Below are 21,964 nucleotides of genomic sequence, written 5' to 3'. Positions count from 1 at the left end.
TGACTGCTGGAACACAAGAGGGGATTTACTGGCTCTTAAGGCTAAAATTACTTGTTACCAAGGGGTTAAAAATTCACTTGGGCCCAAGGTCCATGGGCGGATTTGATTTGTGGAACCCACGTGGGGGCACACGTACAGGAGATCCGCAAATCAAGCCGCCCCGTAGGGATGCATTAGCACAGGACAGTAAAAGGCATGCGGATGTGTTTTTTTTTTCCCCCCGGCGTGCGGATCGCATGTGCGGGAAGAAATTTCAGCATGCTCCATTTTCCTGCGGATTCCATTGAAATCAATGGAAGCAGTCAGATCCGCGGCACACCCGCAGCTATCAGTGTGGATGTGCCGCAGCCCGCGGGAAAGCAGGGGATTTCGAAACAAAAAAGTAAGCACTGCGCATCGCCGGGTGTGTCGGGCGGCGCTCCCAGACACATCCGCTATGTTGAAGAAAGAATAGATAATGTAAATGGTAAGAGTTGATTATGATAGATACCTTGTGGTCTAGCGAGCCCCTATCTTTATAAGGTTTAGTTAACAAAGGGATGGAAGGTTTATAATAAAGGGATATACAATTTATCATGCATACTTAATGGGGGGGGGGACCCAGACCCAGACCCACATCCACATTGCAAGGATATTCTGTAGTAACTCCCACCATACATGTTGTTTGATGAGCACCACTTACGTGTTATTTTATTCCTCTTTCTAAAAGTACCTTTACATGGGACAAATGTTTGGCACATGATGATTGTCATCCTAGTGACTATCGCTCCTGTGCGAACATGGAAGCCATAGCCATTCAGCGAGTAGAGACAGAGTGCGCCGGGATCTCTTTTGGCCGTCCACCTGCATTGATTCACAGATTAATGACTGCCTGTTAACACGGGTTGATAGTTACTCGTTTCTTAGGTGAACTAAAAACCAAGTGACTCCGACAAGTGAGCAACTTCTTATCACTGGCTTTGTGTACAAAGGCTGAATAGGGACTCAAATCGCTGTTTCCATTTCCAGTGATGATATAAGAAATGATTGCCCTGTGTAAAGGTACCTTTATATATATATATATATATATGTGTATGTAGTATGCCATCAGACACCCAATCGTCATGTTTGCTGTATAATAAAGAATCTCGTTTTTAGGCCAGCAGCCTGTTTGAACATGAAGTTTCATGGTGTCATTACACAACAACAAGTCCTGAAGCTCACCCAGACACATCCAATGTTCACGTTTTTATTTTTGCTTATGGTGTTATCCTCACTTTGTTATCAACTTCAAGGCTAACATTTACAAATATTTGGTACTAAAACGTGTTACCATGCACTAAAACTGAGAAGAACAATGCTAAACGAGAGCAGAAACCCACACTCTATGCCAGCTAACAACCCTATCCTTCTAAGCCCCCAGTGATTTATACCTCTTCTCATAACTTCCCCAAAGCAATACCTTGAAACATATTGGATGCCCTATATGACATGTGCTCAGCCCTATTACTGTCAGTGCAAGCCGCACTGATTTAGGGGACTGTATAGGAGGGGACATGGCTATGCATGCTGGACCTTCTTTCTTGGTAGGTTTTAAATAAAAGTGTGGTCTTTGGCACATATATCTTGTTTAGCACCTGTCCAGTCACCAGAAAATGAATAGCCATTCATCATTTGTAATAGATGATGGCAACCATGCGTATTAACTTGTTGGAGTCACAGGAAGACGGCAGTGCTTTTCTACACTGACTTTAATAGTATACATTTTTCATAGTGACGAACACCCTCCAACCGTCCGTAAACACACCATCCATTCCTTTCTTTCAATACATTAAAGCAAACAGAAAGACTTCTCTTTCAAAGGGCATGTTGACAAATGCATTGTACCGTTAGAAATTGTACCGCTATGTAAGTATAGTACGCAAGACAACTCCGCCGAGTACAGACAAAACTGTCATGTAGCCTTCACAGCACACCGACGATTTATCAGGCATAATTGGGGAGATTAAAATACTACTTTGGGCAATAGAAAATTGTGACTCACATAACACATTGCTCTGTGAAATGTGCCATCATGTAGAGCACAGGGGTGTGAGTAATTCCTACCAAGCTCCTAAATGTTATCTCTACATTAATAAGACTTATTGGTTAAATGCTGCAGTGCAATCTATGGAAAAAGTCAAGTACCTTTGTAACTACATTGCATTTCCTATACTGATCCTAAGTATAATATATGTCCATACAATTCTGCAAACGTCAGAGCAAAAATCTCCCAGCATGCACTGCTAATTTAATGTCCACACCGAAATTGCCTTTGTGAATTGCATCCTGGAAAGTATACTCTTTACATCGAGTATTCTAAAATAATCGCATAACATGAGCTTACGTACGCGATTACAAATGTGTTCCCTGACCAGCTTTGTTGATGGTTTCCAGTGCAGTTCATCAGCACTGTGAATCTAGCTCTAGCAATGCAGTATCCGAGTGCCCATACACCTTCAACAACTGTTGGCCAACAGAGGTTTTCCCTGTCTTCCCCATACACATGAACGGATGGCTTGCCCAAGCCATTTGTCTTTAGGGAGGTAAGCCACAAGCAGACTGCTCTGGTGGTGGTTTATATGCCAGGGCACAAAAGGATTGGATGTTAAACTTCAGTGTCCCCAATCCTTCTATCCTGTGACATTATCTCTTGGGGAACTGTTTGACCCTGCCATCATCGGTGGGTCTGGATGACTAAACACTAATGTGTATGAAAATCAGGTCTGATTTATATTAGTGTAGTTGTGTCATGGTTTCCGTTTATTACAGAGCCATGACGGCTATGATAGATCTGGTTCCAAGCAGATGCCAACAAATCTTGATTACGTTAGGGTCAGTCAAGTTTCCATCAGGATTCTGGTGTTTGAAAGTACGAGAGGTGCTGCAGATTACACTGTTCTTAATGCCCATAAAGCTGGGACTCCAAGAAAAATGGGATGCCACACATGTGGAAGAGCTTTAATGAAGTTGTTGGGCCAAGATGGAAAACTGTCCCCTATCCGATTACAGTGGTTGAACACCAACGTACCCAGGAACGAAGGTTCCACAGGTCTATGCATGAATGGGCTTGCGGTTGTGCGTGCATTCTGCAGTTCCATTCATTTCAATAGTAGCACCAGGGATTTCAAAGTGCTTAAACTCTGCTATCTATGGCGCTCCCATTGGAATCAATTGAGTGGCAACACAAATATGTGACCATTGCTCCATTCATGTGGAGGCCTTAAAGGGGATTGGTGGGAGTTCTAGTGGTCAAGCCCCTACCGATCAAAAAGTTGTACCCTATTCTCTGGGTAGGGAATAACTTTAGATCTTGGCGCAGCCACTTTTCCTAAGGTGCAATTCTGATACCCAAGATGTATTAAAAAGGCTAAACGTTTTTGGAAAACAATTTCTAATTGTTTTGTTTAGTAAAAACTTTTGGAATTGAAACTTTTTTTTTTTTTTTTTTAAGTTTAGCAACCAAAGCTGAGACTTAAAAAAAAAATAAAAATAAATTACATTTACTCTACAGGCAATTTTAGATGATTCATAGAGTAACTGTTCTGACAAGTAAGGTAGGAAAAATATCCTCTCCAGTATAATATATCAAAATTAACCTTTAATATTCATTGCTTTGGCTGATTGCTCCGCTATTTTAAAAAGAATCTCAAACCTCTATTTCTTTGGTTCTCTGATTGAAGAGAACTTTTAGTTGAAAACGTAGTTTGTCGGATAGAAATCTAGCTAGTGTAACACAGATATTCGGAACATGTCGGACGCTGTGGATTGCATGGTAGAGCTCCGGATGGTTACTGCGATGGTCAGCAATGCCATGAAAAATTTCATTTGGCTGCTAAATTGTTAGACCTAGGAGCAAAAGGTGCAATAGGGAATTTTTAAAGTGTTTCTAGGATTATAAGAAAAAGGGTGGTTTCTTTCAGAAACAGTGCCGCACCTACCGATTGCTTGTGTCTGCTTAGTGCAACTAACTGCAATACCACGCACAATCTATATACAGGTTTCTTAGAGAAAAGACCCCTATGTTTTTTCTAATTCTGGAGAACGCCTTCAAGCCTGGAGATTTGGTCCATAGACATACTGAAATTCTAAAAAAAATATCATTCTGTATATATGCAGCTGCCATTAGAGCGAGCTTAGGAGGTGACTGCATATTGTGGTTTTATTAAGTTCAGTATATAGCAATATGCAGTAGGCTCCCAAGTGCCTTCTAGTGTCAGCTGCAAGTAGTAGGTACATAGAACACATGTAACACATGAGGCTTATTTGCTATAGAAGAAATTTGTTTTTTTGTGGCGCAAATTGCATTAGAGAACTGTTAAATATGCTTTTCGTTACATGTATTATGTGTTTTAGACACTTTTTTGCTACGTCAGATGAAGGGGTGTTCCTTTGCAAAATAGGAGCATAGCCTAAATTGCACCAAAATCGTCAAAAATCTTGGCTCAATAAATGGCATCAATTTAGTCAGTTGAAAGGTGGTCTAAACGTAGACTAGACAGTTATAAAATGTAACAGATCTATCTTTCAGCAGTACTGCTGTGATGCAATGCATTTTTAAAGTCTTCAGACCCTTTCATTTTTTTACATTTTGTTATGATGTGGACTTGCGCAAATGTTTTTTTCCCCACATTCTTCCCATCATTCTGCATTCAATACCCTATAATGACAAAGTGAAAACAGAATGTTAGAAATCTGTGTACATGTAAAAAAAAATAATAAAAACATTTAGTATTGACATGTCACACCCTGTATTTAGTTAAAACCCTTCTAGCAGTGATCTTCTTTGGTATGATGCAACAAGGTTGGATTTGGAGACTTTCTGCCATTCTTCTCTGCAGATCCTCTCAAGCTCTGTCAGGTTGGATGGTGGATAACTGTGAACAGCTATTCTCAGGTCTCTCCAGAGATGCTTAATTGGGTTCCAGTCAAGACTCTGACTGGGCCACCCAAAGACATTCACAGAGTAGTCCCTAAGCCACTTCTCTGTTGTCTTGGTTGTGTCTTTTTCTTGTTGAAAGGTGAACCTTCTGCCCAGTCTGAGGTGCCCTGTGCTTTGGAGCAGGATCTCTTTAAGAATATCTCTGTACTTGGTCCATTAAACTTTCTACTAACCCTGACTGATCTTCCCTGTATACCTCCACATCATGATGCTGCCACCACCATGCTTCACTGTAGGGATTGGGCAGGTAATGAGTAGTGCCTGGTTTCCTCCAGATGTAACTCTTAGAATAGGAGCCAAAAAGGTCAATCTTGGTTTCATCAGACCAGAGAATCTTGTTTCTCACAGTCTGAGAGTTCTTCAAGTGCTTTTTATGAAACTACAGACAAGCTTTCATGTTTTGTTTTTTTTTAATTTTTTTTTTTTACTAAGGACTACTTTCTGGCCACTCTGCCCTAAAGCCCAGATTGATGGAGTGCCGCAGTGATGGTTGACCTTCTGGAAGTTTCTCCCATCTGCACACAGAATCTTTGGAGCCCAACCTGAGTGACCGTTAGACACTTTGCCACCTTTTTTTTACTAAGAACCTTCTCCCCCAATTACTTAGTTTCGTGGGTCGGCAGCTCTAGGAAGAACCCTGGTTGTTCACAAACTTTTTCCATGTAAGAATTATGGAGGCCGCTGTGCTCTTCAGAACTTTCAGTTGCAGCTAAAATGTTTTTGTAGCCTTCTCTAGATCTGTGCCTCCACACAATTCTGTCTCTAAACTCAACAGGCATTTTTTTTCCTCCTCATTGCATGGTTTTGGCTCTGATATGCATTGTGAGCTGTGAGACCTTATAAAGATAGGGGGGGGGGGGGGTCTTTTAAAATTATGTCCACTCAACTGAATTTGCCACAGGTGACTCCAGTCAAGGTGTAGAAACCTTATGTCCACTCAACTGAATTTGCCACAGGTGACTCCAGTCAAGGTGTAGAAACCTCTGAAAGACAATCAAGAGAAATGGGAGGGCCCCCACAGCTAAATTTTGTGTTATACCAAAAGATGAATACTTAGGTCAATGCAAAATTTTAGTTTTTCATTTTTTTAAAATGTACAAAGATATCTAACAATCTGTTTTCACTTTGTCATTACGGGTTATTGATTGCCAAACCATGAGGGGGAAAAACCTGAATTTCTTTCTTTTTATTTTTATTTGCACAAGACCATAACATAGCAGAATGTAAAGAAAAGTGAATGGGTCTAAAGACTTTCCGGACCAATTGTGCATTCATAAAATACATTAGGCGAAGAGAGAATCACTGAACTGTTCTGGAAGCATGGTCATGTATTACTACATGCTCTCATTGACTTGATAAACACCTATGTAGGTTAAAGTAAGCAGACCCCCCACAATAAATCCTCCGTTATGAGAGCTTTTCCTGGGTGGACAACATCCTTAAAAACCGGAAGGATGAGGCCACATCTAGTGCCACTAGTGTAGCTTCCGAGCTCACATTCGCACTTAGGTTCTCTAGCACTGGCTCAGTTATTTCCTATCTTTTAATTCATAATTATTTTGTAGTTATGACATTGTTTTATTCCTAATACCTTTCCATTGATTATATAGTATGTTGTGTGAACAGTAATAGTCAACATCTGTTTAACTTATTATCACTCCTATCAGGTCACACATTACTTCCTGGAGTAGATCACAGTATAAAAATAGTCATTTAAAATCCACATACAGTAGTTTTATATGGATAAAAAAAGTTTTTGGAACTGTAATCTTAAGTTTACGTCTTAATGAGCTCTGTTATCTGTTGCTTTGTTATTTTATCTTTAATTAAATTTTGATTAGGAGTCTGAGAAGTCTGACATGTTCATGGACCAATTATGCTGTCATCTGTTCAGTGTGACAACCACTGTAGTTTTCACGTATAGCTGTCGTAACCCCGTGTCTGCATCACTACGTTGCCTAGTAAAAATATGATGTTTTTGTGTAGGGTGAAGAACTGTAACAGCTTGTATTTAATCAGATAACGTCTTCATCTCAGTATTTTCTCTGGTTGCTGCTTTGCTTGGTTTTCAAAGTCTTTGGGGCTCAAGAAACACAGAGCTGTCTTCTAAGACAATAGGAGTCAGAGTATAAATTCTTGTTATGCCAATACAAGCGGTGGTCTGTGAAGACTATATGGTAGGTCTCAGACCTATAGTAAATTGGAAACAACCTGTCCAGATTTGGAGCCCGTGTTTGACAAGTTAGACAAACGGCGTAATAACATGATCTCCTGTTGGCTTCACGGAGTCTTCCCACAACGTCTTTTAGCAAATTAAAGGCTTGCTTTTTGTTTGCTCTTTTTTTTTCTTAGGATTGAAAAGGATTGAAAGAATATTTTTTTCTTAATTTTTTTTCCAAGAGTCTCATTTCCTATCGTTCTCACAGATTTTCTAGTATCGTGAAATTCAGCATTTTCCTACATCTTTAACTGTTATATCTAATGATATTGCCTTTCTCACACACTGTAAATGTCTGTTGTTTTTACTCATGTCTACTATGCCATTTGAACTCCCTTTCTTAAATAAATTGTCATGGATAATGGAGAAAAACCAGAAAAGCTTCAACAAGTTTGTGAACCTTGGTATACTTGCCTGTCTATTTAACTCTTCGTAGAAGTAGACCAGCACTCACATACAACGTTTGCAACATTTTTCTGTTCTCTACTTCTCCTCCCACTTTTCCACCTTGAGTATAATACTTTTTTATTGTATTATTTTCACAGAGATATTATAACTAATGTCATATCTATACTGATGTAATTTAGAGAGGTTGTACGAGAATTAACAGAATATCCATAGGATAAATGTCTGATTCGTGGGGGTCTCACTGCTGGGACCCTCAACGATTCAGAAATTGAAGGACCCATGTCCCCCTTTTTTCATCACTGCGTAGATGCTTCTCTCAGCAGCAGTGACATCACATTGAATGGAATGATGGCCGTGCATGTGCTGGCGGTGCTCGATTCATTTCTGTGAGGCTGACCGAAATAGCCGAGTATAAGCGTAAGGCTATCTCCGACAGTCCCATTGAAAATGAATGGAGTGGAACTGCACATGTGCTACCATTGACCCATTCAATCTACTCCTTACTGCGGGCGGTGGAGTTGTAGTGAGCCCGCAGTGAGGAGGAGAAGGGGACATGGGACTTTTGTTTTGGGGATTGGTGGGGGTTTCAGTGGTCAGACCCCCACTGATCAGATTTTTGCCACCTATTATGGTACAACATCTTTAATTTTCTATGTTTGTGGGCGCCATACACACAAAGTTTGCTATTCCTTCAAAATAACTGCTCTTGATTAAGTAGTGAGGCTCATAAGGCTCATAGTAATACTATTAGACGCAGCTTGTCCTTTTTTACGCTAGCACTTTAAGCTATGTAACAGCTGAACAGATTTCCATAGTAGTCAATGGAGATTTGCTGGGAACTGGCATTAGAGCAGCTTTGAAATAGTCTAGTGACAGGCGGGAAAAAGCTCTCATGCAAAAAAAACTTCTTTATAGGATGCAATGTTATTTTAGCTAACCCATCACCGAAATCACTTTAATCGTTCACCCTAGCTGTTTTTCAGCTGAACTCAGATGAACTGTCAGTGTCGCTGTGAAAAATGCTCGGAGAACCATAAATGTTGTTGTGTTTATTTAGCAGCTGTTAAAACGCTACTGAACTTCCAACCCTTTGGTGTAAAAAGTGCTCTTGTACCACCAGGGTAACTTTTATGCTGAAGATGTTTTCCAGTTATATGTAAAGGAAAGATTTGCCATCTACCCAGGCTAAAAACTTGGAAAGTCGCTCAGAATGATAGCCAAGCATGAATTAGTTGTGCTCCTCTCACCCGATCCCCAGCGCGCCTGTCTCGACGGTGCTAGTCCCCTTAGACTGCTGCAGTAGTGATGACTTTCCAACAACGGCACATGTGACAACTTCAGTTAATGTCGGCTGGTAACTTTTTACAAGTTGCCTTCACATATCCCATTTGTGTCCTGTCGGTACTTTTTTGCCTTTTTTGATGGATTTAACTGATGGAAATTGAATGACCACATTGGTATCACAGGGACAGTAAGGTCTTGGTAGTAGGGCTTTTTTCCAATTGTGGATAACCCCTTTAAAGGTAGGAATAGCAATAAACTACAGTGATTACATTCTGAAAAGTAGTTAGTGGGAAATCCAATGTTGTTTATAAGAACTTTATATTAATTTTATCTAACTCATAAAGTTTTAACAACTCACATTTATTTGCTGTATAGTTAAGAGATGAGGAGGGCAAAAATACAGTCCCTGCCTTGGAAAGTAGAATGGCTAGACACAACGCTGACATCGTCCCGTTTTACGCCTAGAGTCACATGAGGACAGTAACACTGCATTTATATGATCTAATTAATAAGTAATGTTTTAGAAGCATAAATGTATTTACAGTATGTGGGAGGTTGTTAAAACAAAACACAAGAAAAAACTCTGCACATTCTTGAGATCGGTGCAATCAATGTTCCTTGTTTATTTTCGGCTAAAAATACTTAAGTAGAATTAACCTTGCTAGAGATTCCAGCCAAGGACATTTTGCTTTGTTCCCTTTTTACTTAGGTGATTTGGGAATAAAAGTAAATACTTAGATAAATGAGTGACGTTGTCTGTGTTTATAGCAATGGCATGCTCCCATAGTCTGTATTTTACTCATTAAATATTACTCATTAAATATTTATTTGAGTATGTATACACCATGACCAAGAAGACAGATCTATTCCAGGTCCCTCCAACTTGTGGCAGACAGGCTCTCCAAGCATTTTATGTGGTATGGCTCCACAAAGTCTAATCTAGAGGATGGCATGATTTTGAAGCTGAACTATGAACCTGAATATCCAGGAGTGACTGATGTCATACTCTTAGGGGTTGAGTAGATGTGGGAATTCATTAGTTGAATTCTTAAACTGTAAAGCTACTTTACCTGTTTCTATGGAGCAAATATAGCATGGATGACCTTATAAGTCTCTTCACACCTTGTCAAAGTGCTCTCTTTAAGGGCTCATGTCCATGGTCCGGGAGTACCGCGGTGGTAAACAAAAAGTCCCCGCTGGTGATCACAGAAAAACATGCGTGATAATATATTAATGGAGACCACCTCTGTGCTGAAATAGAACATGCCCCAATTTTTTCCCACCGCGGAAATCCGCGGCAGGATCACGCATGTGAGCACTGGCAGGCAGAAAAGCTATTAGGTTCAATAGAACCTAATAGCTGCATTATTCCGCCGCAGGGTACGTGGCAGAAATCCGTCCGTGGGCATTAACCCCAAGGAGAAATGGATATCAGTGTATCTTGACGCCACCGGAATTACAGGTGGAGCCAAGATACAAGGAGTTTGACAGGGGGTTGACGCCCCCTGTTACTGATTGGCTGTCCTGCATGCTCCCCGTCCTCGCCCTCACAGGTCCTGTAGCCACCGCGACTTATGAGCGGTGCTGGGCAGCGGACGAGGCCGCGTAGGAAGGTGAGACCGGTCGGTCTGCAGGGAGCGGTGACCGGCGGGCCAGCCTGAAGAGCCCATCTCCAGTTATATCCGCCGCTCCTCCGCTGAATGGACTCGCCGGGCCGCATAGCCGTGCTGACACTCCGCTCCTCCATTGTCGGCTGCCGCGCTACTACCTCCCTCGCTGTGACAGTTGACATGCACAGCAGCAGGACTGCTAACACCGCCAAGGTCAGGACGGCAGCCGGAGGACCTGCCCAACCAGCGGCATGCTGCAAAGCTAAGAGACTGGCGGCGGGGAGAGCCTAAGCAGGGCCGCCAGCAATCACATGTGCGGGGTGTGCGGAGCTGAGACATTGCCGCCGGCCAGAGGCACAGCAGCTGCGGCATAAATCCAGTGGGGATAATCGCAGCCGGAGGTGGGAGACTGCAGGCAGGGAGAGGCACAGCAGGGCCAGCATCATATACTCCGGCGGTGCCTAAAGGACCTGTGAGGGCGAAGACAGGAAACAAAAAAGGACAGCCAATCGGTAACTGGGTGTCAACACGCTGTCAAACTCATTGTATCTTGGCTCCACCTGTAGTTCTGGTGGCGTCAAGATACACTAATTAATACCAGAGAAACAGTACTCTTCCTGACCCACATCTATAGGCCTCTCACTAGCCAAGCCAGAAACCTACTGCACACTGTGGAGGGACAAATACCCCGAAACAGCTGTCTGTGTATGGTTTTCTGGCTTGATTTACAATTATGGTCATTGTTTTAAGGCTTGTATAGAGAGTCTAACATTGACTTACAGGAATGCCGCCTTCCAGTAGGTTGTGCTACAGATGCATTGTTCCATTTTCCTTATTTGCACATGTCCCTGACTGTAGCATGTATGGAACACTGAATGGCTAAAAAGTAACTGTGAGAGGATTCTACCAAACAGTCTCTCATTACGTCACTCCCTGGAGTTGATTTTTAGGGTTATTTACATTAACAGATATATGTCACACTGAAACATAAAAATTCATCTGACAAATAGTTATAACTAGAGATGAGCGAACGTACTCGTCCGAGCTTGATGCTCGGGCGAATATTAGGGTGTTCGGGATGTTCGTTATTCGTAACGAACACCACACGATGTTCGGATGTTCGTCTATATGCGCTCAATGGGGCCGGCGGCAGCAGCGCCAACCCCATTGAGAACATATAGAAGACAAATCCTTCTTCTCTGCCACAGCTGTAACAGCTGTGACAGAGAAGAACGATGTTTGCCCATTGAATTCAATGGAACCGGCAATACAGCCGACTCCACTGAATGCAATGGGCTGCCGGCGATCGCGGGATGAATTGTCGGAAAGGGGTTAAATATATAAGCCCTTTCCTGCAATTCATCCAGAAATGTGTAAAAATAAAAAATATATATATACTCACCTGGTGCCGACAGACGGAGTTCAGCGCGGCAGGCTGCAGTTCTCCTGAACTGCTCTGAACAGCTGTGAGTAGTATTCAGCAGCCGGGGATTTAAAATCCCCGCCTGCTGAATAAGATGCCTCTGAATGGTCACAGCCTGACCAATCAGAGGCCAGCCCTCACTCACACCCATTCATGAATTCATGAATGGGTGTGAGTGAGGGCTGGCCTCTGATTGGTCAGGCTGTGACCATTCAGAGGCATCTTATTCAGCAGGCGGGGATTTTAAATCCCCGGCTGCTGAATACTACTAACAGCTGTTCAGAGCAGTTCAGGAGAACTGCAGCCTGCCGCGCTGAACTCCGTCTGTCGGCACCAGGTGAGTATATATATATTTTTTATTTTTACACATTTCTGGATGAATTGCAGGAAAGGGCTTATATAGTTAACCCCTTTCCGACAATTCATCCCGCGATCGCCGGCAGCCCATTGCATTCAGTGGAGTCGGCTGTATTGACGGCTCCATTGAATTCAATGGGCTAACATCGTTCTTCTCTGCCACAGCTGTTACAGCTGTGGCAGAGGAGAACTTGCTGTGTCGTTCCCATCATTTTCTTGAATTGCCAAGATTTTCACACATGAAAACCTTAGCGAGCATCGGCGAAATACAAAAATGTTCCGGTCGCCCATTGACTTCAATGGGGTTCGTTATTCGAAACGAACACCCGAACATCGCGGGAAGTTCGTTTCGAATAACGCGAACCCGAACATTTTGGTGTTCGCTCATCTTTAGTTATAACCAATATTTTTTGCATCCAATGGAAACCCTTATAATGAGACCTGCAGCATCCCAGAAAGACAAAAATGGATTCTTAAAGCATATCTGTCAATTCACCTGACTTTTCAGCTGCTATAATGCCTCCCATAGACTTCACACAGGCCGTAGAGGAGATTTTGTTTCCGTTACTATGTGTCATATGCATGAAAGCACCAGCAGCATGGAAGATGTTGTAGGGACGTGCTGAGCAGTGTGAATGTGATTCCAGCAGCTGTGAGACCAAAGAACACTTACTGTTAGCTGCAGCAGCATGTTTGTGTATCACTCTGCTTCTCTCTCTCTTGCTCCTCCTGCCTTCTCATCTCTCCTTACACTTCTATTGGCAGCATATAATCTAATCTGTCATTAAACTGTTAATCTGTCTTGTCCACTAAAATAGTTTTTAGCAGCTTTGAAGACTGAGTAAACAGTTTTGGAAAAGAGAAGAGCCTGATAAATGTGAAAAAAATGCATTTTTTTCTTGATGAGATGCATTGCAAATTTTTTTAATTGACCATTACCATTGATTTATGAAAATTCTGTTGAAATGAGAGTGACCATTGAAGATGTGTGTGTAAGTCTCAGTTTACATATTTACAGATATCCATTCTCAGAGGTTGATTTGAATGTGTTTATTAGGACATATTCATTAGGCTACACATAAAATTTAATAACTTCATTTTCAAATAGCAATATATAGAGTTAAATAAGGGCTGTCTGCAAAAAAGCATAGAATTTGGTCTTTAAATTAAAAAAAAGAAAAACTGTCCATTGATAAACTAAGAAGTTGTCTGAATATCATGGAGCATGCGTAATGCGAGTCATTTAATGTCACCTAGCATTATTTACTTTATAAATATGATAATGTTTTCAGTGGAGATATCTGAGTGAGTCCGTAGAGTTCTGCTTCTAGCCCTGTTTCTAAAAACCCTAATGACGGCAAAGTGACTCATTGGCACTTGAGAGAAGAAAGGTCAGGCAGTAGATGGCTGTGTACGAAATTAATGCTTTGCAAAATGTACAGTGATTTCTTAAGTGGGTTGTATTGAGCCCAGTACTACACCTGATAAGCACTATGAACAACGCGGGCAGTATACTGGTAGTGATGGCCAGCTCATAGTATCTTGTCCTGCGCGAGCCCTGAGCCCTGGTCATCTTGTCCTGCGCGAGCCCTGGTCATCTTGTCCTGCGCGAGCCCTGAGCCCTGGTCATCTTGTCCTGCGCGAGCCCTGAGCCCTGGTCATCTTGTCCTTCAGTGATATATCGGGTCTTATACGATTGAGGACTTCTCTGTTTGTTACTCTTGCTGTCCATGGTATATGCAGCAGCTTTTGGGAGCACCATAGCTCGAACGCATCAATCCACCTTCTATCAGCTTTTTTGCAGTCCAGCTTTCACATCCATACATGGCTATGGGGAAAAGTTTGCACTATCCTGATTTTAGTTGCTATCCTGATATCCCTACTTTTCCAGATTTTGTCCATGTTTAGCATTGCGCTTCGCCCCAATGCTATCCTACGTTTTATCTCTGGCCCAGATTCTCCAACCTCGTAAATTTTCGACCCAAAAAAGATGAAGTCGTCATTCAATTCAGGTAGAGGCCCATTTTTTAACTTTCTGGTTTTAATCTTAAGTTATACTTACACATTTATACTCGTGTATTAATATTTTTTTGGGCTGTGGCACTCCAGCAAGCACTGCGTTCCCTTACTATTTTACGTAGACGTTTCGATTGGTCCCTGCGTGATCTCCTTTGCCAGGTCCTATAGTCCAATTCAATTCAAGTTACAGTGTTGTAGCCCCTTCACTGTGCAGGATAACGAGGATCCCAGGGGTCAGCCATCCACCGACCAATAAGTGAAGGCCATCAACATTTAAAACTCATTCCACAAATTGAGGGTGCAGTTCCCTTTTGAAAACTTATTTTACAAGAAACCTTTTCTTATCTTCCATTCTAACTAGAACGCTTTCAAAATTTCCACATTCTAATAATAAAAATGCCGAATATAATATGTAACGTTTCTTGTTTTATATCATTTTTTGCCTGTTGCTAAAAGATACAATGATATCACACAAGTGCCTTTAAAGTTTATTAAAAGAAAGCTGTTTTTCATTATTTTACAGTTTAATAAAAAGAGTGAGTGAAGAATAAAATATTGCTCCGTTTCCTTTTTAGCTCCAAGACACATGTTATTAAATACATATTGTCAGGGGAAATTTATCCCGAGCACAGTAGCTCCATTCTTTCTACTTCAGATTTTACTTTCACTTGTTATTACAATTATAACAGCAATCCAAATGGGCCTTCGGAGGAAACACATGCTGTCAAAATGCAGTCATCCATTGCGAGTATGTTTAATAGCAATTGATATCAATTAATATCATGCCAATCATCACTTAGATTGAAAGAAAGGCATTTTCATCTTTCAAGCTCAGCTGTCCTCAGGCGTCTGGCAGCACAGACTTCTGTCAGCGAGCTTGAGCCGGAGAGGAAGCTGCCATAAGGAAGTGCCCCGTAATCTGATTGATGCCAGTGTGATATAGATAGTCATCTTAGTGCTGATTCACTTTAGAGAGAATGTCTCACCTACACACAGCTGCTCATCGGAGTTGGGCTTATTTTTAGATGGCTTTGCCTGTTTTGTAATACGTGTCATGCAAAAATCCTAGTATTTAGCGGCACACTGATAGTGAGCTCCAAAGTGCATCATGCTAGTGGGAGGAAAAAGGGGAAGCCATCACGGGCCTAGAGTACCAAACAGCTATTGTGATTTGAGCAGTTTAGTATGGCGTCTACCGGGCAGCCGGTTCGGATTTTTTTTCACTTTTCTTTTTGGAGAGCAAGAGCAGCTGCTCAGAAACGTGAGGGTATGTTTGGACACACAGTTTTCATGTCCAATCCATCTTCAGTGTCCACGGCTGGTCAGAAGAGGTTGCTTAGGCATTGATTCATTGGTGCATTTTGGGCATCTAAATGCAGATACCATATGGTTACTGAAAATCGTGCAGGATTTGTGCGTTGCGAGATGCACGGATCTCGCATGAATATATACTTCATTTTGAATGGGGTCATATACATGAGCCATGTCCTATCTTTTTGTGGGAAAAAAATCCCTGCATGTCTTATCTTTGGGCGTTCCCTCGGAACACATCGCCCATTGTTTCAACGAGACAGGAAAACGCATCGCACGGCGTGCAATTTGAGATTTCCCATTAAAAACAACGGGAAACACTTGCTGATCCTCGCCGAAGTGATGGGAGGCACCACAAGGCCCAATACTGCCCTCGACTGTGTGTAGGTACCCTTAGAGCTACTAAATGTGGCCTTTCTTTTTGGATGGAAGTATAACTATATATGGATCTTTTAACCATCTGGATGTGATTGAAGCATCTGGTGTTTTTGATGTGTGTTGTATAATTTGTTCCCACTCATCCAGAGAAAATTCTTTCTGGAGGTAACTTCTCCCCTTATACCATATATCTAAACTTCTTCCCAGGGCCTCTTTCATACGGGCGATTGCGATATTGCCACAAGAAAATCGTAGCGATATCGCAGCTTTGTTCCCGCGATTTTATCGTGTCAGCAACGCTTTTTCTTGAGAATAATATTGTATCGCTACTAAATTGCTAAATAAAATTGCACAACTTTTTATTGCGAAAGTCAATAGGAGTTTCTAATGTTAAAATCGCAAGTTCGTGTGGTGCCATAAACAAGGAGGCTCCATAGGAAACATGAGAGGTAAAAAAAGATAGCACATTGCCGAAAGATAGAGCATGCTGACCGTAGCACGAAACCCGAACCCCCGATGCAGACGTGAAAGCACCCTTATTCTTGCCCTTGTTTGTGTTCTGTGTGTTATCATTTAGTAAGTACTGCATGTAGCCGTTGGGCTTTCATACACCATCCTGACATTGAGTATAACATTCCTTTACTTGTGTACAATATTAGCATTTTGCAGCATGTGAAATGTAGTATATCTTGTAGATAAGTCACAGTGCCTGTAGGAGCCCTCCATGTTGCCGCGTATGAGTATAGCCTCAGCGATCTGGTGGCGAATAACACGTTGTATTATTGTGGCGAGCGTGTTGTAGTACCTCTACATTGCAGTGGTAATGATCTGAGAACTTTACGAGGAAACACATGTGAGGGCGCAGCCAGGCTGGATATGCAGATGTATTTCAGAAGCCCGCGCCCTCCGTCTGCTGCCTGTGTGAAGCGGAGCAATTATGGAAATAGTCATCCTCTGGTTGTCTTCCATTGCTGCCAAGAAGAGTGATGCTATAGACCCTCCTACGGAGTCCGATATATATTCTATCATGAATAATTGAGAGCCGAAACAGCAGTCAGAACTTTAGAAGTCGTCTTGCACAATCCAGACAAGAACTGCATTCTTCTCCGCGGGGACCCTGCAGAGGCTTACACTGAACATTAGTGCATTGAAGAGAGGAGAAGTGCAGCAGATGTCACTATAAACTACTCATTGGCTCATCCCTGGTGCACAGGAGCCATATAGCCACATATGAGCCGTTTTACTGTATGCTCTGTAAGTGCTCTAATCCAATGGAATGAGCTTTCCTTTGTCTCTTTACACTCACATAACAGAGATGGCAGCTTGCTGGAGATACAAGACGTGCGCTGTGTATACCGCGTGTATCTCAGCATGACACTTGATAGCAGTAGGAGAACAATGAGGAATATTTCTGACATTGGAATTTATATTTAGAAAGCTTGTTCTACTCCATACTGTGGGATGCAGAATTGAAAGGGTTAAACTGTAGGTATTCTGTGATGCTCGGCATAATGCCCTTGTATAGTGCTATTATCTACAGGATACTGGCCTTGGTTTGGAGCGTACAACAAAAATAATGTAAGCCGTACGTCATACCGAAGCTGTGCGTTCTAAGGGACCTTCCACACGGGATGGAATTAGGACGCAGCTAAATCCGCAGCTGCGCGATTCCACGCCTAAATCCATAGGTCTAACTGCGGATTTTGGTTTTGAGACATTTTCAATTCTGCATCAAAATCTGCAGCATGTTTTGTCTTGGTGCGTATTATGTACCGTAAAAGCCCATTGAAATCAATGGGCGTGCGTAAATATGCACAAGATACACAGAAGACGCACGTATCTATTGAATATTTACGCACAAAATCAATGCGATATAGTACATTCTTTTTACGTGCGTAAATATGCTCTGTATTTACGTGAGTAACAGACTGCTGATAGGCAGGAAGATGCAAGTCGGCAATGGCGTATTTCGGCCCATGACTACGCTGTGTATTCACAGACAGGAATACGCATACACTCATGTGAATGCACCCCTAGGCCCCCTTCACACTAGTGGTTGCGCATTTGCACACGCTTCAATGCAACTTTTTGCACACTGAATGATATTTATTATTTTCGCACATGTATGGATGTATTTTATTGTACTGTTTACACCCATTGGCCATGTTCATTCTGTTACAAAAGGAGAACATGCTGCATTTTTTTGGCACAACCGAAATGTGTATGCAAAATGCGGAAATGTGAATGAACCCATTGACTGCAATGGGATGTATTCTCTTCGTATTGCAAACACAAATGCGCTCGCATGAATCTGGCCTTGGAAAACAGGGACAGTTGAAGTGGTCATCCGCTATTATAGGCGATCCGTGCTGAGGAATGACGAGATGTGCCTTCAGACACGTTAGTTGGAGCGCCAGCGTTGCTTTTCAGCTGCAGTTTCCTTGATTCTGCACTACCTATTCTTCAGTATCTTGAGATTCTTCTCTGACCCCTTTTACCGATGAGTTGTTTAAGTCCACAGGATTCGCCTTCGCTGGATGTTTGTCCTTAATAACATCATTCTTGGTACACTATTGAGTGGGGGAGGGAACGCAAGTTTGGCCATTTTTGAAATCCTGATCCAGCTAATCTAGGACCCATGACCAGGTCTCCTTCAAAGTAACTCTGATCGCTTGATTTTCCCATCTAATGTAGATTCACACTGAAACTGATCCATTGGAATCTTGTTCACTTGATTTTATGCGTCACTTTGGGTCACATGTTTAATTTCCATTCAAGCAAGCTCCAATTGTGAAATGGCAGGTGTCTCTAATAAAGTGGCCGAGTGTATAAGTAAAGACCACTCTGTGTAAAAGGAGATGATTTTTTAAAAATCCTTTTGTTATTTCTTTTGTTTTAATGGATCTAATTTGCATCATTTCCTTAAGGTTACTTTCACACGGGTGCAAGACGCACCACAACATGCAGTAAATTTCACACCAAAATCCGCAGGCTACCTGCAGATTTTGATGCATAATTGAAAATGGCGGGAGGTGGTGAGTTCTCCTTCAATGGACATCTTCAAACAGGCCGGACAGTCATCTGTCTGGGATGATTAGTGAGCACCCGGTGACCCTGGAGGTCCCTTCCAACTCCATGATTCTATGATACCTGACGGCAGAATACGATATTGAGGGGGACGCCGAGCTTACGGATGTATAGTTTTTGTTGAGTTGATTCAGTATTTTCACCTTAAAAGCTGTTAGAACTCGTGCAGAACTGATTGACAGGTTTATTTTATGATTGTGTATGAAGGGATAGGTGACAATTGCTCAGTGTAGGTGGGGGAATCCCGATTCTCAGGCGCTGTATATGGCTATGTTTACACTGGCGTCATGTCTTCCATTTCTAGTGTTTATACCAACCAAATGAACTGATTGATTTATTATGGAGTTCTGTTGGAGTTTCCATCAGCTAGACAGGAAGAATAAGGGAGTGTTCCCAAAGTGTCTTCACTACACTGTGGTATTCCATCTTGTGGTCTCACCACGGCTGCTGATATCACTGTGACGGAACCCCGGAAAGTAACAGGACCATTCACTGTCATTCGTGGAATTGACATCACTTTGCTCTCCGTTTGACAAGGGTTCTGTTTATTTTCCTTGTATTTGGAGTATAGAATAGTGTAGTTGACCAAGGCAATGGAAAATAACAGTACCCTTATTAAAAGGACACCAAGGGGTTTCCGCTTCACTAATGACAGTGAAGGGTTCTGTTCCGGGGTTCCGTCACAATGCTGCTTTTGGCAGCTGTGATGGAATCCCTCATTGTAGTGAAAAACTCTGTGGGAACGCTCCCGTAGGGTGGTTTCACATTCCGTTGCAGATCCGTCACAAAATACATGCAGCACTTTTTCTTCCGGCTAAAAGCTGGGCAAAGCTCAAGCGAACGCGCCCAATGTTAGTCAAGGGGTTCCATTCGTCACTGTTCGGTTTCATCATAAGACTAAACCATTCGTCCATGGGATTCCCCTTTTCTGCTCCCCGAACGGTGCAGAAAACTGGAACCCCAACACAGATGTGAAACCACCTTTACACTGCATGCGTGTGCTATTCTTACTGTCAAAAGTGTCTGCCCATTATATTTCGAGAGCTGGCTGTACAGAGACTATGGGGTAAATGTATTAGGACTGGTATCTCAAACGCTGGTCTTAATAACGTTTCCACTGGTGCATGATGCGCCTAATGCATGAAGACCCTTAGGTGCATTGTGACCCCTCCATGAAGCCACACGGAAATGAACACAAGATCTGATCTGGCATTCATTTATGGTATAATTTACACCAATTTATATAGTAAATTGTACATAAATGTGCCGGATTGGGGCAGCTGACGAGCTGCCAGAAACTGGCACAACACTTTTTTCGTCCCCCTATGAGTCCTGGTTGCATTTATACTGTTTTTTCTGTAGTAGATACAATTCTGTAAGATCACTCAGAATCAAATAACAGAACATCATACACCCTAGCACTCCGCTCTTCTCCCGCTATCCCATGCTGCTCAGACCGTGTCCACATGACTGATCCACCCTAAGGCTGCTTTGACACCGTTACATGATGGGAGTTGTAGCTCCTTAAATGAAGAGTGACCAGTGATTATATTAAATAGGATTTGATGGCCAATCCGAGGAACATAACACAGGGCGATACCGGAGGAGTTGTCGACAGGATTACCCGTCGGTTTTCTACGCATGGTAGCTTTTCCATCTGCATGTTTCAGACCCAGGTGACCTGCCGTGTCTGTTGTCTCTTCTCTGTCCGCGTTACATCCATCTCCCCAGAAAAGAAGAGACAACAAAACGAGCACAAAGCTGAAACTGCCCTAAAATCCTCCTACCCGGATGATGCGGGGCTGACCTTCCAGAAGTCTGTACGGAGCTTGGAGGGAGCAGAAGGGGCCGCATTGCTTATAGAAGCATTTACAGCCATTGCTAGGAAGAAACTTCCCAAATAGCGATACTCACAGGCTGAAGCCATAATTATTACTAATAAGACCATTGGCATAGTCTAATAAAGGACATCACCATATTCATTTCTCCTCAGTAGGGAAAGTGAATAAAGTCTATTGATTTTGGCATCCCGTAGTCTTGGGATTCTGTGCACTGACTGATAATGCAGAACTTGTACAAGTAATAGACTGCTTTGACATCTGCTGGCAATGCCTAATGTACACCGGAGTTCCCCAATGTGTTTAATTGGTACTTAATTATTTTGCAAGGTACGAGGTGAGCTTGTAGCACTGACACTCTTCTCCACCTTTTTGCTTATCCACAGATGTGAATGTCTCTCTGGGAACTGCAGCTTCCCTGTATGTGAAGCCGGGTCAATCCCTCGGATAGTGTCGCGAGGCAATGGGACACCTGGGAAGTGCTGTGACATCTTTGAGTGTGTTAACGGTAAGCGGATTTCCTCTTTTCCTCTTGCATCGACACAGAAAGGGCCGGAGAGCAAATAGTTTTATGTGTCAGCAGAAAAGTTTGCTCAAGTCTGTGTACCCAAATTAGAGGTTACTAAAAGGACACTTCTCAGTTCTGTAACCTTTCAAAAGGTTTACAAGTTGTCTGGATCTCTTTAATTAACAGTTTAAGTGAAGATTACAGTTTGTATTCAGGCAGCACATCAAGGAAAAGAAAGCGGTAGAAAATAAAGGACAGGGGAGATGCATCAAAGGTGATTTAATGATTCGTGGGCGTGGGGTTGTTCATTTATCTGATTTAATCATCCGCCGCTTGCTCTGTATTTAATTCTAAATGAATTCATTGTTGAGAATGCAATTTTTTTCTTCTTTAGTCCTTTGGTCAAGCTGCGAACTGTCTTATCTCTCCCCATTACCCAAATAGGATCAAAAGCCGCAACTAACTTTCATGCATGTAAAGATTTTTGACGTGGTTGAAGTCCAAAGAAGATAAATCCCATCAAAAGAGATCAGCCGGAGGTAGCATTATGTGATAGGACGTGG

The 21,964-nt window shown here is 42.3% G+C and overlaps 1 protein-coding gene across 1 annotated transcript in view; it reads left to right on the top strand.

Moving 5' to 3' along the window:
• Positions 1-21,964, top strand: part of CRIM1 (cysteine rich transmembrane BMP regulator 1) — a 650,425-nt gene that overhangs the window by 293,400 nt on the left and 335,061 nt on the right. Inside the window, exon 5 of the mRNA XM_066595879.1 lies at positions 21,280-21,401. Within this exon, the coding sequence (XP_066451976.1) occupies positions 21,280-21,401 (122 nt within the window). The remainder of the gene's footprint in view (positions 1-21,279; positions 21,402-21,964) is intronic.

The sequence above is a fragment of the Eleutherodactylus coqui genome, chromosome 3 (genome assembly GCF_035609145.1).
Source record: "Eleutherodactylus coqui strain aEleCoq1 chromosome 3, aEleCoq1.hap1, whole genome shotgun sequence".
NCBI lineage: Eukaryota > Metazoa > Chordata > Amphibia > Anura > Eleutherodactylidae > Eleutherodactylus > Eleutherodactylus coqui.
Note: the sequence above shows the minus strand (reverse complement) of the source record. Positions and strands in the feature narration are given on the sequence as shown.